Source organism: Lutra lutra, chromosome 14 (genome assembly GCF_902655055.1).
Source record: "Lutra lutra chromosome 14, mLutLut1.2, whole genome shotgun sequence".
NCBI classification, from domain to species: domain Eukaryota; kingdom Metazoa; phylum Chordata; class Mammalia; order Carnivora; family Mustelidae; genus Lutra; species Lutra lutra.
Genome location: NC_062291.1, coordinates 73732338 through 73750443, shown reverse-complemented (window position 1 = coordinate 73750443; position 18106 = coordinate 73732338). Strand labels below are relative to the sequence as shown.

The 18106-nt window shown below is 32.3% G+C and overlaps 1 protein-coding gene across 6 annotated transcripts in view; it reads right to left on the bottom strand.

Moving 5' to 3' along the window:
• Positions 1-18106, bottom strand: part of ATRNL1 (attractin like 1) — an 817982-nt gene that overhangs the window by 546480 nt on the left and 253396 nt on the right. For all 6 annotated transcript variants that reach the window (XM_047702609.1, XM_047702610.1, XM_047702611.1 and 3 more), the window contains exon 21: positions 11688-11740. In XM_047702609.1, coding sequence (XP_047558565.1) covers positions 11688-11740 — 53 coding nt within the window. The remainder of the gene's footprint in view (positions 1-11687; positions 11741-18106) is intronic.

Here is an 18106-nt window from a genome sequence, read left to right as displayed (position 1 = left end):
CACTGGACCAGATGGACATCACAGATATATTCAGAATATTCCATCCCAAGGCAACAGAATACACATTCTTCTCTAGTGCACATGGAACATTCTCCAGAATAGATCACATCCTGGGTCACAAATCAGGTCTCAACTGGTACCAGAAGATTGGGATGATTCCCTGCATATTTTCAGACCACAATGCTCTGAAGCTAGAACTCAATCACAAGAGGAAAGTTAGAAAGAACCCAAATACACGGAGACTAACCAGCATCCTTCTAAAGAATGAATGGGTCAACCAGGAAACTGAAGAAATGTTTTTTGATTTTTTTTTATTAATATATAATGTATTATTAACCCCAGGGGTACAGGTCTGTGAATTGCCAGGTTTATACACTTCACAGCACTCACCATAGCACATACCTTCCCCAGTGTCCATAACTCAACCACCCTCTCCCGATCCCCCGACCCCCAGCAACCATCAGTTTGTTTTGTGAGATTAATGAAAATAAATTTAAAATAAATGTAAAGCAACTTTTACTTGATTACCTATAACATGATCTCTAAACATTTTTGGTCAAACACCCACCAATAAAAATACCTCCTCATACAGCTACAATATATGCATATTCACTTATTTGTTGATAATTTATATGTGTACTACTATTATGTATTATTTAAAGCCTGCCTAAAAGACACACACTTTTCTAAGTACGGATTCCAAAAAGAGAAGGCCCTGGGCTTATAGGCTTCCACTCTAGTGCATAAAGAAAACCCACATTTATATAAACAAATAAACCAAGTAAGATAAGTTCATACAGTGTATTAGGATGGGGGAAAAAAAGTTATTGTGATACCTGAAAGAGTCTATCTTAGGTGGGATGGAATATTAGCTAAAGACAAAGTATTTAAGGCAGAAAAATATTAAGTGCAAAAGCCATGATTTAAGGCAAAGTTTAAGATATTTAAAAAGAAAGAGATTAAGGGGCACCTGGGTGGCTCAGTGGGTTAAAGCCTCTACCTTCAGCTCAGGTCATGATCCCAGGGTCCTGGGATCAAGCCCCACATCGGGCTCCTTGCTCAGCAGGGAGCCTGCTTCCTCCTCTTTCTCTGCCTGCCTCTCTGCCAGCTTGTGATCTCTGTCAAATAAATAAAATCTTAAAAAAAAAGATTAAGTCATTAAGAACTTTTATAAAAGTAAAATAATGGCCATATAAATTCCCAAATATTGAGAAATCTAATCTTGGCCTCTATTTGTTCATTGATTCCTATGTCAGTATGGGAATCAGTATAGTTAAAGTTACACTATGTCTGGATACCTATCAGGAGGGAGTTTCTCACTATATTTTCCCTTTCATAATTTTACTGAATATTCTAAAAGTGTATTATTTAAAATAAATTTTACAGTAATTTATTCTAATGTATATACTTCAAAAAACTGAACTGAATGAAATTCTAATTGGAATTTCATAAAATTTATGTATCAGTTTTGGTTAAGTATGATATTTTCATATGAAGACTTCTTATTTAAGAAGTCTTTATACAGAAGTTCAGCATCTTTATACAAATAAGGAACTATTACCGTTGCTCACAACAGATACACAACACAACAGATTACGCAGCTTAGTAAGAGATGTAAACGCAAGATATCAGTGCAGCTTGGAAACTCTGCAGAGGGCACAGACTGCACAACTCCATTTGGGAGCCCTAGTGGGATGTTTTCAGACATTTTTATTTCTTCCCTAAACTTTACCTTATTTATTTTTACAATGAGTCTGTATTATTTATATAACCAGAATAATTTAATACTTTCATTATAAAATATTTTGCCAAAGAAATTTTTCATCTCACTTCTAGATTAATTCGATAGCAATTTTTTAATTTTTTAAAAGATTTTATTTACTTATTTGTCAGAGAGAAAGGGAGAAAAAGAGCACAAGCAGAGGGAGCAGCAGGCACAGAGAGAAGCAGGCTTCCCGCGGAGCAAGGAGCCTGAGGTGGGACTCCATCCTAGGACCCTGGGATCATGACCCGAGGCCAAAGGCAGACACTAGCCAACTGAGCCAACCAGGTGTTCCCAACAGCAATTTTTATCAGCTATTTTAAACTTTTTCATAATTGTGTTATATTGCCATTCATTTTAAAGTATGCTAAAATGTTAATAATTCTGAAATAAAAATCTAAAATTACTGGTTTATAAGCTTAAGGAAATTTAACAAAAACATTGATGAATCAAAGAATAAAGTTAAAATGCCAACCATGTGGTTAATTTATGTTTTGTCAGATCATCCTCTATCCAACATGTCTTCAATCTTGGAAACAAAAGAATTTAGATTCTCTGAGTTCATCAGGGTCACTTCTCTATTTGCAGATGGACCAGCCAGATTCTGTTCAAATAGCTACTTATACTCAATGATTAAAAAGTCATAGAAAACAAGGGGCGCCTAGGTGGCTCAGTGGGATAAAGCCTCTGCCTTTGGCTCAGGTCATGATCCCAGGATCCTGGGATGGAGCCCAGCATCAGGCTCTCTGCTCAGCAGGGAGCCCACTTCCCTTCCTCTCTCTCTGCCTGTCTCTCTGCCTTCTTGTGATCTTTGTCTGTGAAATAAATTTTTTTTAAAAAAGCCACAGAAAACATTAACTAACGAAATACAGTATATTTAGCTTAAAATGGGAAAAATCTTTTATTCCCATTTTAGAACAAAATATAGGATAATTACACTAAGTATAAGGTTAATTTAAATTTTAATTTCTTTTATTGCTTTGTATAACACAGAATTTTAAGTAATTAAATTGAGATTGATTTTCATTAGTTATAGCTATAACACTTATTGGAAATATCATCTCCTATACCAAAGAAAAATTCAAATCCTTATATAATATGCTTAAAAAAAATCTTTCAGCCCAAAACATAAACATTAATAAACATTAACTATATCAAAAATAACTAAAGAGTTTACAGTGGGATGACTGAATATTTATTATTTTAGTAATATATACTAATGTAAGATGTGATGACTGGTAAAAGTGAGCACTGAATATAAAAGTAGTAATTTTTTAAAAAGTAGTAATTAAATTCCTTACTCTTAAAAGAGACAGTGTATTATTATCATCACAAAATTGTATCCTGAACTCTAAACAGCAATAGAAGAAATTCAAAATAAAACAGTAATTTTCAAAAATAGAAGGTTAAATAAGCCAAAATATGTTTGGAAATATACTAAAACAATAATAATTAGCAGTTTGGACATTACATGTCCTTAAATAATTAATGTAGTAGTAGCATAAAGTAGAGGATTTTAGACAGTGACTTTCTATACTCTGAAACATATCATCTATATAACATTTTCATACTCCAGTCTTCATTTTGTGTTTAAGATTTCTTTGCTATAACTGTTATAATTAAAAAGAAAGCATTTAATAAAAAAAGAAACTACACTGCAGTAAATACTATTTTTCATATTTGCCAAGATAAATCGAGAAATTCAATGTTTACAAGGACCAATCAAAGGACAAATCACTGCTAGGAACTTGAATTTTGTTCCATGGAAGGAATGACCACTTTCTAATACATTCAGTTTTTGGTTTTAATCTGAACTTTAAAAAACTACAAAGACTGTCTATAGGATACAACTGCTGTTATATTACTTTCAATTAAGGTAACACCACATTGCACTCAATTGCTTTAAGCTACAGTATATGCTTGCATTTTAAATTTCACTGGAATCTTTAAAACCAGAATAGTTTCCATTAACACTATTACAAGAACTACTGACCTTTTGTTTTTTAAAACACCATTTCTTTCCAATGTTATGAGTTTTAAAGGTCTCTTAACAAATGACAAGGCTGCCATCTAGTGCTTTATGACTATTCCTTTAACATTTTTAAGAGAGTGAGAGTCCTATGTAATCTAGAGGTGAGCTATCCAGTATGGCAGCCACTATACACCAGTGGCTATTGAGTAACTGAAATGTGACTGATTTGAATTGAGATTACTATAAGGATAGAATACAAATTGTATTTCAGACTCAGTTTGAAAAAAAAAAACTAAAAAAAAAGATATCTCATTGATGATTTTTATACTGTTACACGTTAAACTGAGATTTCAGCTATGTTGAGTAAAATAAAATAGATTATAAAAATTAATTTTACCTGTTTCCTTTAACTTTTTTAATGTAGCTAGTAGAAAATTTAAACTTACATATGTGATTCACATTATATTTATATTGGATAGCATTGATCTGTAAGAAAAGTTATCTTAGCCTTAAACATAAAAGATTTATTAAATATTAGTATATTTCTTATTTTTTTTAAAAAGTGTAATATAACTTACATATGTCCATAAGTGTAACTAGTTACTCCTTTGGGACACAATAAAAGCTAAAGATTAAAAAAGGACCAAAGGGGAATTTCTAATTTAAAAAAAAAAAAATCACACAAAAATATGCCCCCCGCCCCAAAATTGGGAATGTTTGAAAAAGAAAAGCAAACTAATGTGGACAAATTAGAGAATAAAGATAATTTATAAGACATAAAAAACAATTTGAGCATCAGTAAGGTTAATAATTGCAAATGCATTTAAACATAATAAATATGTATGAGTCCATAAGTTTATGATAAAAAGAAAACTTGTCATGTTTGAAAGATGTTAAGCAAATAATTCTTTACTTTGAAAACTGGTAAATAAAAACAACTAATATCACATTTATCATGCCTTTCCTATATAAACTGTACCAATGAGTAACCAAATATTTGATGAGAGGAAATTTATTTTTACAGAAGTTTTCTAATCAAGAAATAAATAAGGAATTAAAGTTATCACAGTTTTACAACCCCTAATCAATTACAATCTAAACATTGAGCTTCAGTGTCTGCTAAGAACTATGTAGAAAATAATGTTAATAAGAAACAATAACAATTAAAAAGTAAATAAGAAAAGGAAATTACTAGACAAAAATGATGAACTAGAAAACAAAATCAACGGAAAGTATGTATAAACCCAAAGGCCATGTTATAATATGGCAGAGAGAGAGAGAGAGAGAAAAAACACTACCAATAAAATAGCACAAGACTCCAAAATTTTGTTTGTATTTAGCTAGTCTTTGAAGTTCACTTAATATTTTTTAACTATTTCTATTTTAAGAGAGATCTCCAATCTTCTCAAATTTATTTTTAAAAGCTATCACCCTTGGTTACCCAACATGAAAATAGAAAAGAAAAACTAAAACATTACAGTCAGAGGTCATTTCATTAGAAAAAAAAGTAAAAGTATAATTTGCATTCATTCATATTGAAAATAATCCTAAATATAATATAAACAAGCACCATTTAGCAGTGTCCCAAATAATAATGTGTCATGCCCAGGTTTGGTTTACCCCATCATTAAAAGATACTTAACGTCAGAAAACCTATTAATACAACTTCACACAAAACAAGGTAAAGGAAGAATTCATTCATGATGAAATTTTGTAGCAGACTAACAGTAATTTTTTAACTTGATAAAGGAAATATTCCATAAGTTACAGCAAACTCTTTACTTGATGGTGGTGTCTACTACCATCATTTTGATTCGGTGCTTAAACAGAGATCCCAACCATCCCAGTATGGGATTAAAAAAACTGGAAAGATGTAAGTATTATTACCCCAGAATTCTTTTTGCTTACATTTTGATAGTAAATGTTTTTCCATCCCTTCACCTTCAATCTTCATGTATCTTTAGGTCTGAAGTGAGTCTCTTATAAGCAACACATAGATGGACCTGGCTTTTTTACCCACTTAGTCACCCTATGTCTTGATTGGAACATTTAGTCCATTTCCATTTAAAGTAATTATTGATGGATAAGGTACTTACTGCCAATTTGTTACTTGTTTTACAGTTGTTTTTGTGTTCTCTATTCCTTTCTTCTCTTACTCTCTTCCCTTGTGATTTGATAGTGTTCTTTAGTGTAATGCTTGGATTCTTCTTTCTTTATTTTCTGTGTATCAGTGATAGGTTTTTGATTTGTGATTATCATTAAGTTCATATATAACATCTTATGCATATAGCAATCTATAGTAAATGGTGGTCACTTAAGTTTGAACCCATTCTAAAAATGCTACATTTTTACTCCCTTCCCCATGCTTTATGTATATAGTGTCATACTTTAGTTTTTTTTTAAATTTTGTGAATTCCTTTACAGATTTTTATAAACTTACTTGATTTTTCAGTTTCTGTGACTTAACATCCATACTGGTATTGTAAGTGATGGATCTACCACTTTTATTATACATTATGTTTACCTGTGAAATTTTTTCTTTCATAATTTTCTTACTTCAAATTATGGCCTTTTCTTTACATTCAAAGCATTTCCATTAATCTTTCTTGTAAGGCTACTTGACTGGTGATGAGCATCTTTAGCTTTTATTTGAGAAACTCTTTTTTGGTTTTTTGTTTTTGTTTTTTGTTTGGGAAACTCTATCTCTCCTTCTATTCTGAATGATAGCCTTGAAAGGTAGAACATTCTTGGTTGCAGCTTTTTTTCCTTTCAACATTTAGAATGTATCACGCCACTCCCTTCTGGCCTTTTAAAGCTACTGCTGAAAAATCAGCTGTTAGCCTTATGGGTTCTTCTTTGTATGTAGCTGTTTTTCCCTATTGCTTTTAAATCTTTTTGTCATTTTACTTATTATGTATCTTGCTGTGGACCTCCTTGGGTTAATTTTGGTGGTGGAGAAGTAACGATATTTATACTGAACAAAATAGACTTTAAAACAAAGACTCTAACAAGAGACAAAGAGGGACACTACACAATCATAAAGAAAATCCAAAAAGAGTATATATCAATTGTAAATATCTATGCACCCAAAATGGGAGGATTTAAATACATAAAACAACTATTAACATATATAAAGGAATAAATCAATAGTAATACTATAGTAGTAGAGGACTGTAACACCCCACTTACATCAATGGATGGAACATCCAGACAAAAAATCAATAAGAAAACAGTGGCTTTGAATGATTTGTTAGACCAGATCAACCTAACAGATACATTCAGAACATTCCATCTAACAACAGTAGACTACACATTATTTTCACGTGTACATGGAATATTATCCAGAATAGATCACGTTAGACCACAAAACAAGTCTCAATAAATTCAAAAAGACTGAAATAATATCATACATCTTTCCAAACACAAGGGTATGAAACTCACAATTAATTACAAGAAAAATTCTGGAAAGAACAGAAATACATGGAGACCAAACAAACATGCTACTAAACAATGAAGGGATCAACGAAGAAATCAACGAGTAAATAAAAAAATACATGGAGACAAATGAAAATGAAAACACAATGGTCCAAAACCTTGGGATGCAACAAAAGCAGTTCTAAGAGGGAAGTTTATAGCAATATAAGCCTACCTCAAGAAGCAAGAAAAATCTCAGATAAGCAATGTAACCTTACACCAACGGAGCTAGAAAAAGAACAAACAAAGCTAAAGCCAGAAGGAAGGAAATAAAAAGATTAGAACAGAAACAAATGAAATAAAGACTAAAAGAACAACAGAAGAGTGAAATCATGAGATAGTTCTTTGAATGGATAAACAAAATGAATAAACCTTTAGCAAGATTCATCAAGAAAAAGAGGGCTCATAAATAAAATCAGAAATGAAAGAGGAGAAATAATAACCAATGCTACAGAAATGCAAAAAATTATGAATATTATGAAAAATTATATACCAACAAATTGGACAACCTAGAAGACATAAATTACTAACCTTCCAAAACTGAATCAGGGAGAAATAAGAAAGAGCAGAGTGATTACTAGAAAAAAAAATTGAATCTGTAATCAAAAAACTACCAACAAAAGAACTGGATAGAAAAGAATAAAACTGTTTTTATTTATATGTAATATAATTAATTTTATTTAAAAACCAAATATATAAATAAATAATTAGAACTAAAAAGGGAATCCATTAAGGCTTATGAATATCAGATTAATGTACTAATATGAATTTAATTTTCATATATGAAATGTAAGTAGAAAATGTAATTTTAAAAGACTTTTTTTTCTTTTTTAAAAGATTTTATTTATTTATTTGAGAGAGAGACAGTGAGAGAGAGCATGAGAGAGGAGAAGGTCAGAGGGAGAGGCAGACTCCCCATGGAGCAGGGAGCCCGATGTGGGACTTGATCCCAGGACTCTGGGATCATGACCTGAGCTGAAGGCAGTCACCTAACCAACTGAGCCACCCAGGCGCCCCTTAAAAGACATTTAAATAGCAACAAAGGTATCCAGAAATTTAGTATTTTACATATCTAACAAAACATATGCAGGACATGGACAGATGAAATTGAGCTCAACATTATCAGTCATAAGAAAAACATAAATTAAAACCACAAGCTACTACTACAAATACTCTAGAATAGCTATAATCAAAAAGACAGACAATATTAAGTTTTGGTGAGGATGTAGAATTACTGAAGCATCTATAAATTTCTAGTAGGAATGTAAAATGGTGCAAACATATTGTAAAATCTTTTGGCAGTTACTTAAAAAGTTAAAAATAAGTTTATCGGGGTACCTGGATGGCTCAGTGGGTTAAAGCCTCTGCCTTTGGCTCAGGTCATGATCTCAGGGTCCTGGGATCAAGCCCCGCATCGGGCTTTCTGCTCAGCAGGGAGCCTGTCTCTCTCTCTCTCTCTTTCTGCCTGCCTCTCTGCCTACTTATGATCTCTGTCTGTCAAATAAATAAATAAAAATCTTAAAAAAAAATAAGTTTATCATATGACCCAGTAATTCCACTTCTAGGAATCTACCCAAGAGAAATGGAATTATATGTCTATACAAAGTCCATATGAATGTTCATATCAGCATTTTTTCATAACAGCCAAAGGCTAGAAATAATCCCAATGTTCATCTACTGATAAACAACAAAAAAGTGGTATATCCATATGTTGTAGAATTCATTACTTTTAAAATCTAAAATTGCTATACTAGCAAAGTAAAATAGAAACAACTTGTGATCGTCACAATTGATCCAGAAAAACTATATGACATATGCAAACATCCATTCTAGAAGGACTAGAAGAGAATTTCTTCAACCTGATAAAGGCATCTAGGAAAAACCTACATCATACTTAATAATGAAAGACTGAATGTTTTCCATCCAAAATCAACAACACTAGAATGTTGCCATGCTCATCACAACTTTTCACATGGTACCAGAGGTAGTAGCCAATGCAATAACGCAAGAAAAAGAAATAAAAGGTATCCTTAGAGGAAAGAAAAAAACACAATTCCATCAATTGCAAAACACATTATTGTCCACATCAAAAATATAATGGAAGCTACAAAAAAAAAGTACTACAACTAATAACTAAGCTCAACAAGGCTTAAGGATAAAAAAATCAACATAAAAATCAATTGTATTTTTACTATCCAGACACAATTAAAAATTAAATATTAAAAAATACTCTTTACAACAGCATCAGAAATATAAAATACCTAGTGATAAAGCTGAAAAAAAAAAACTGTGAAAGACCCGCATAGTGAAAAATACCAAATATTGTTGATAATAAATTTTAAAATAATTAAGATAAAAAAAGAGATATATGTTCATGGGTCAATAGACTCACTATGGTTAAACTATCAATTCCCCCCAAACTGGTCTGTAAATTAAACACAATCTCAATCCAAAACCAAGTACGTGTTTTGGTAAAAACTGACATGTGTATTCTAAAATTCATATGCAAACATAAAAGAAATGGAACTCAAAGCCAAAAGATTGAAAAAGAATGAAATTGGAGAATAAATGCTACATGATTTCAAGATTTATTATGAAACTACAGTAGTTGTAACAGTGCTATTTTGGTATAAAAGTAAGCAAATTAATTAATAAAACAATAGGGATTCCAGAAATAGCCTTTACACTTTTTTTTTTTTAAGATTTTGTTTATTTATTTGAGAGAGAGAGAGAGACAGGTAGAGGATGGTGGGGGAGGAGCAAGCAGACTCCACACTGAGCATGGAGCTTGTTACAGGCTCATGACCATGAGATCATGACCTAAGCCTAAACCAAGAATTAGGCACTTAGCTGACTGAGCCACCCACGTGCCCCCAGCCTTTACACCCTTATACTCATACACAGGCAACAGACTTTCCACATAGGTCCAAAAGCATTTCATTGTTTAAAAGAAAGTCTTTGGGTGCCTGTTGGCTCAGTTGGTTAAGCAACTGCTTTTGGCTCATGTCATGATCCTGGAGTCCTGGGATAGAGTCCTGCATCAGGCTCCCAGTTCCATGGAAAGTTTGTTTCTTCCTCTAACCATCTCTCCTCTCAAGCTCTCTCTCACTCTCTCTTTCTCTCAAATAAATAAATAAAATCTTTAAAAAAATAATAAAAGAAAGTCTTTGACCAAACTGTGCTAGAACATTTGGATATCCATATGGAGAAAAAAATTGATCCATCTCTTGAAATATAAACGAATATTAACTCAAAATGTACAGTATTCTTAAACAGAAAACATAAAAATAGAAAACTTCTGAAAGAAAATGGGAATCTTTGTGATCTTAGGTTAGGATAAGATTTCTCAGAAGAACAAATTGTTAAGTTGAACTTCATTTTATTTTTTTTTAAAGATTTTATTTATTTATTTGACAGAGAGAGATCACAAGTAGACAGAAAGGCAGGCAGAGAGAGAGAGAGAGAGAGAGAGGGAAGCAGGCTCCCTGCTGAGCAGAGAGCCCGACGCGGGACTCGATCCCAGGACCCTGAGATCATGACCTGAGCCGAAGGCAGCGGCTTAACCCACTGAGCCACCCAGGCGCCCCTGAACTTCATTTTAATTAAAACTCCTCTTCCAAAAAAAAAAAAAAAAATACTCCTACTAGAGTGAAAAGACAAGCCACAAAAAAAAAAAATTGCAAATTATATGTCACATAAAATATTCATATCTGGAATACATAAAGTACTCTGAAAATTCAATAATGAAAACAATTCAATTTTTAAAAGTGAAAAATAGATTTAAACACACTTAATAAAATATATATATATCAAATAATCACAATTATCACAAATAATCACAACAAATGTTTAACATCATTACTCTTTAGAAAAATGTAAATGAGAATTAGATACCATTACACACCTACTAGAACAGCTAAAATTAAAAAGACTAACCATATGAAATATTTAGAGACTTGAGGAAATGAAACTCAATTACTCCTGATGGGAATGTAAAATGGTATAACCATTTGAAAAATTCTTTCTTAAAAGGTTTATCATACATCTCACATATGATCACTACCCAGTGAAAGTATCTTATAGTAAAAATTCAACACTGCTTTTTAGTGATGACCAAAACTGCCCCTGCAAAAATCTATCACAAAATTCCATTTGTTCAAAATTTAATCAAAATGAAAAGACCACATTAAATTCAGTTGAGATTACTCAAATCCCATTTTTGTTTCCATGTCCAGAATAAGATCTACTGCTATGTCACTCTTCAAGAGTAGAAAAAAATGCACCAAATATAATTTTTAAAATATAGCAAAAAGTCTGCCTTTCTTAGCAACATATATGGAATTGTATTATAAGATTTAAGAAATAGAAATGGTAACATACTAATGACAACATCAGCATGCAAGATGAATTTTATAATCTGCAAAATCACCTAAAACTAAAAATACTAATTATTTAAAATGAAAAGGTAAAAGTACTTACAATAACATGTTCCTCTAAGTGGATTACCAACATAGCGATTTTCAGAGTCACATCTGTAGAAATAAAAACACAAACAATGAATCATGGAACACTACATCAAAAACTAATGATGTACTGTATGGTGGCTAACATAACACAATAAAAAATTGAAAATAAATTAAAATGACAGAATAAAGGGAAAAATAAACCTACAACTAGGGAAAAAACCTCATTTACTACTGAGCAACAAAATTCAAAACTCCATATTTTTCTTCAAGAAAAACAGTAAACTCTACTTTAAAACATCTTAAAAACTATATCATTAATCAAAGTTTTAAAAGCAAAACTTTACAATAATTAAAGTAGAAAGCCAATATTTGAGCATGAGTAGAGAAAAGAAACAGTGAAGACAAATAGTCACACACACACAAGATGATAAAAGGGAATGTCACAAGGCAGATGGGATAAGACTAGGAGTCTGGGGATACATATTCTTGATAAAGATATTGAGACACTTTAAGGGGAAGTAAGAAAGTTTGTGGAATTTATAAATCTACATCATTTTCTTACTTCTGATATTCTTTGAAATCAATATAGTTTTCCCAGTTTCTACACATGAATCTATATTTTCAAAAAGATCTCCCCAATTATGTAATAAAGAAAAGTTTTTTTCTGAATTGTCCAACTCTAAATTCAGTAGCTCAAACTCTGAATTTATGTAAGATTATAAAAAAACAGAAGAATATAAGAGCATTCCAAATCGTGAATTCTAAATTAAATTAAATTCTTCAAAATTATGCTTAATTATAGCAGTGGGAGAAGATCATAAATGTTCTAAAAATTTCTAAAGTTCACATTTTTATATCTGCTTCCAGAAGTCAATTAAAATGAGAGTTAGCACCTAACACTATACAGCTTGATTTCACATAATGTTTTTTCACTGGAACACCCTCCAAAATAAATTATTATACAATAAAACACACCAGGCTAACTGAATAAAGTGACTTAATATTTAAGGTATATTTAAAAGTTTAAAAGATGAGTAAGACCTTTCAAAATGTCTTTAGTTTTAATAGAGTTAACCAGAACACAGGAATAATTTTAATATATATTTTTTTAACTAATAAAAGGTCAAAAAGTCGAGACTAATAGGCTAAATAATCAGGTTACATTCTGAATGCATTTATCAGCCATGAGTTGCTAGTTTTTTTATTCATGAGTGGAAGAGTAAATCTTTTTCTACACTAACTGCAAAATTAATGTAGAAATATAATAGTCCTTTGTACAACTAACTTTATTCTCTGGGAAACAATGAAACTTTGGGAGTTAGGTTTCCTGTGACTTCCCCAAATGCAACTTTCAAAATGTGTGACATACAGTTTACTGGCTGTAGAAAATGATCATACTCATCATTTCTAGGTTAAGCACTTAAGGTTCTCTACTATTTCTATATTTTGTTCCTTCCTTTAGGCTCACCACCATAAATCCCATGACTTAGTACCAAATATATACATACACTGAAGGTCTGATTTACAATATTATTATAATTCCTTTTTCTGTCACAAAATATAAATATGACTTGTTACAAATGGATATCTCAATACTACTTTTGTTTTATTTTATTTTTTATTTATTTATTTGAGAGAGAAAGAGCACAACCAGAGGGAGCAGCAGAGGAAGAGGAAGAAGCAGGCTCCCCACTGAGCGGAGAACCCTCAATTCCAGGACCGCAGGATCGTGACCTGAGTCAAAGGCAGGTACTTAAACATCTGAGCCATGTAGGTGACCCACAACACTGAGTTTTAGAATAGGGAAATATTCAAAATAATAGTGCTGCATTGTTCCACCTGATATTCCCTGCATGTCTTATTTGTCTAAATAGATGTCTTTCAAAGTAGCAGAGTAATCAAAAATGAGTAACTTTGACAAATGTTAAGGATTTCAAGTACTTTTTAATTGATCTATATGTTGACATTAAGAGCTCTGGATACAAACCTATATTCCCATATGGAAGTTACACAATATTTATTTTGGTTAATAATATTAAGTTTATTCAAATTATTTAATATCATATTGGAATAGAAGTTATTATAAAAGGTTACCTTCAACATAATATAATTTTTATAAAGGCACAGTTAAAATTTTATTTTCTCCAAACTACAAATTATCTCAGGAGGATGAAATTATATATTCTTGTTTAGGAAGTAATTTTTCCTGCCTTTCATTACTTACGGAAATAAGGAATTAATATCACCTTGTTAACACTAAGCTGAGGGGTGCCTGGGTGGGTAAGCGGCTGACTCTTGGTTTCAGCTCAGGTCATGATCTTGGAGTAGTGAGACAGAGCTCCATGATGGGCTCCGTGCTCAGCTCGGAGTCTTCTTCAGATTCTCTCTCCCTCCCTATCTCTCCTCCTCTGCCCCTCCTCCTGCTTGCACACACTCTCACACTCTCTCTAAAATAAATAAATGAAACCTTTAAACAAAAGAATTAAGCGGAGAGGCTTTATAGAGTTCTTGAAGGTGTCCAATACAGAATTATATTCTCTTTTAAATTTTAAACTCTTTAGACAATCATATATTATCTAAAGATCTTTATATTAATAAGCATTGAGATAATTTTGAATGTATTAAAAGTATTTTCAAAGTGTACAATTATGAGTGGAACTTAAACATCAATTTTTAGTAATTTAACTTTAGCTGTCATCTAAAAAATCACTAATGCCTACAAATAACTAAGGAAACAAATAGTTCCAAAGGAAATATAATGAAACTTTAGGCATAAAACTCAGCCTGCAAAACACAAAAGTATGCATAAATATATGCAAACACATTCCTTATTTTTCATTGGTACATTGCAATGTCATAAGATGGCAGTTAATTTGAAAGGTAATTTTTAATTTTACCAAATAAAAATTCCAGTAAGTTTTAAAGGAGTTAGAAACATTGAGGTATGTATACACAATAGAATATTATTTAGCCATAAAGAATGATATCTTACCATTTTTAACAACATCTATGGACCTAGAGAGTATAATGCTAAGTGAAATAACTCAGAAGAAAAAAAAATACTATATGATATGGAATTTAAGAAACAAAACAAACAAGAAAAGGAAAAAGAGAGAGAGAAAGCAAAAAAATAAACAAACTGATGGTTACCAGACAAGGAATGCAGGGGGATGGGTGAAATAGGTGATGAGGATTAAAAAGTGAACTTAGCATGATAAGCACTAAGTAATGTACAGAACTGTTGAATCACTATATTGTATACCTGCAAGTAATATAACACTGTATGTTAACTATACTGGGATTAAAATTTAAAATTTAATTTTAAAAAGGGGGAAAAAACAGTGAAAAGGAAGAGCTTTGAGGGCAACTAGACTTAAAAGATATTAAAATATATTCAAAGTCTATAAAATAAAATAGTGTAGTATCAGTGCATTGATAGAAAAACCAAAGGTACAGAATAGAAATTCTACAAACAAGCTCAACTATCATATACTAAAAATCTAGCATATCATATGATAAAAGTGTATTTTAAATGATCAAAGTAAAGTTTTTTTCATAAATGATATTTATGGTAAAATACCATAATGGCAAAATATGGTAAACTGGATAGCCATTTGGAAAAATATAAAATCAAATCCAGTCCTTGTTGGAGGCTACGGCATGGTTGGAGTCGTGGATCAAACCAGGCCCTGACTTGTGTCTCCTTTAAAGTCCGGACGCCTTGACAAGGGGTTAAGGACAGGAAAGTTGAGTAACACTGAGAAAAGGGTCTGTGCTATGTGTCAAGTGCGGTCGCCTACGTGACTTCCCACACGCTCTCCCTACAGAAGAACAATGTGGTCAGGGTCATGAATTCTTAGTTGGTCCTTGTTGTTCCTGTACTTCCCATAACCCACTCCCTGGTTGATTGTCTTGCTAATGGCATTAGCGGTGACTACCTGGCATCATGAGATTTGCTTGTAGTTAATGTAAACTTGTTATAGGAACTTGTGGTCATCTGACTAGATACTGATGTATTACTCCTTCTATTTTGGTCTGCCTTATAAAAGCTTGTAAGATGTGGAATAAAATCGGCACTGTTGGACATCCTCCTCAGTGCTCCTCCTGCCCCCATTTCTTTGTCTCTTAATTTCTTTTCACCATCCTCTTACCCTCACGTTTCCTGGTCTATTTGTCGCGCCGGCCGCGACAAGTCCTCATATCAAACACATATAAAAACCTCTAACTGGACTCTGAAAAACAATATGAAGGGTTTGAAGAGGTGGGGGGGTGGGAGGCTGGGGGAACCAGGTGGTGGGTATTAGAGAGGGCACAGATTGCATGGAGCACTGGGTGTGGTACAAAAACAATGAATACTGGTATGCTGAAAATAAATTTAAAAAAATGATTTAAAAAAAAAGGAAAAAAACCTCTAAATGGATCAGACATCCTAGCATACAAAATAAAACTTTAAACATATTAGAAGAAAAAAATTGCAAGATAGCATGGGTATACTGAAAGGCATGGTAAAAGGAATGCCATTAGTAAAGTAAAAAAAATATGACAAATTGTGAGAAAACTGACAATGTATGTGACATAAAAGTGCTAAAATCCTTAATTTACAAAGAGCTCTCTAATAATAAGGGAAGGACTGACGATTCCATAGAAAAACTGGCAAAAGACATAGACAATTCACACACACAAAAAAACAACGGTTCTTAACTATGTGAAAAAATGTTCAACTTTACTTACAAATAGGGAAATATGAACTAAAACTATACTAAGATGCCACTTCTCCCTCATCAGATTGTCAAAATTTTAAAAGTATAGCAATATGCTCTGCTTACGAATGAGACTGTGGGCAAACAGCCCTCCTATAAAATTATGAGCTGGTGAGAATGCAAAATGAGAAAATCCCTATGGAGGAGAATTTAGCAATATCTAACAAATATATGGGAGCACTTATTCCTCAACCCAAAAATCCCACTTAAAGGAATTTAAAAGTAAATCACCAGCACTATGAAAATATATGAGCACAAGTTTAATACAGCATCATTTATAATTACAAAATATTATAAATGATCTGAATGTCCATGCGTGCAAGATTTGTTAAATAAACTATAGTACATAAACATAATGGAGTGCCATACATCAATAAATAAAACCAAACAAATAGATAATAAAGATCTTTATGACCTAATATAGATACATATCTATGATATGTTACCTTTTGTGTAAGAAGGAAAAGAATGAATATGTATATGTATATATATATACATATATAAGAAACATATGCATATATATAAAACATATACATATATATATGTATATATATGAATCACAGGAAGGATAAACAAGAAACAATGAAATCAGTTACCCCCTGGAGAAGAAAGGAGGAAATGGGAACTAATCTCCCTGAGTATATTTTTAAGTACTTTTATCTTTTGAAAGAATGTCAGTGTTCAACATATTCTGAAATATATACATAAAACCAGTAAGAATGAGAAAGAGGAAAAAAAACGTAAAACAGAAACTAAAAGAAATGAATCTAATGAATTTCCAATGAATACCATATAGCCATCCTGAAGGGAAAGGAAGGGAGGGAGGGAGGAGAGTTGGAGGGAGAGGTGAGGAAGAACAGAAAAGAAAGGAAAGGAAGGGAGGAGGGGAGGAAAGAAAAAAGAAGAGGGACCATTCCAAATAACTTCTTTTTTTTTTTTTTTTTTTAAGATTTTTTTTTTTTTCTTTTTTTTGACAGAGAGAGATCACAAGTAGACGGAGAGGAAGGCAGAGAGAGAGAGAGAGAGGGAAGCAGGCTGCTTGCTGAGCAGAGAGCCCGATGTGGGACTCGATCCCAGGACCCTGAGATCATGACCTGAGCCGAAGGCAGCGGCTTAACCCACTGAGCCACCCAGGCGCCCCCCAAATAACTTCTTAACACAGTATCTGACTATATATCCTTAATCCTGAGCTAAGTAAGGTGGACGAGTTAAACTTTGGAATCTTTTTAGGTTTGCTTATTAAAGTGATACAGACAAAGCAATTCTGAAAGCATTTCTTGTATTAGAGAACTGAGCAAATAAGGAATGTGTTACATCACTGGAAGCCAGTGTTTTCACTGAGGAAGAAGAGACATACAGATACTAAACTAGAGAAGGTCCAAAAGAACCATAGAGGGATACATTGGAATTGGAAGTCTAGGTATTAAGTAATGCTTTCTAAAATGTATATGTGTGTATGTGCTGCATATGTACACATGTACATGAATATTATGTACTTATCTGTACATATAAATAAATATTTCGTAGTTCTGTTCACTGAACAGTCCATTAAGATACCTCAGTAGCAAAGAACATATCTAGCACCAAGATAACGGCCTCCAATATAATTCTTCATTACAAGGAATCAGAGATCTACAAAAACATGTTTTAAATGGCTGAGACAGGACAGGTA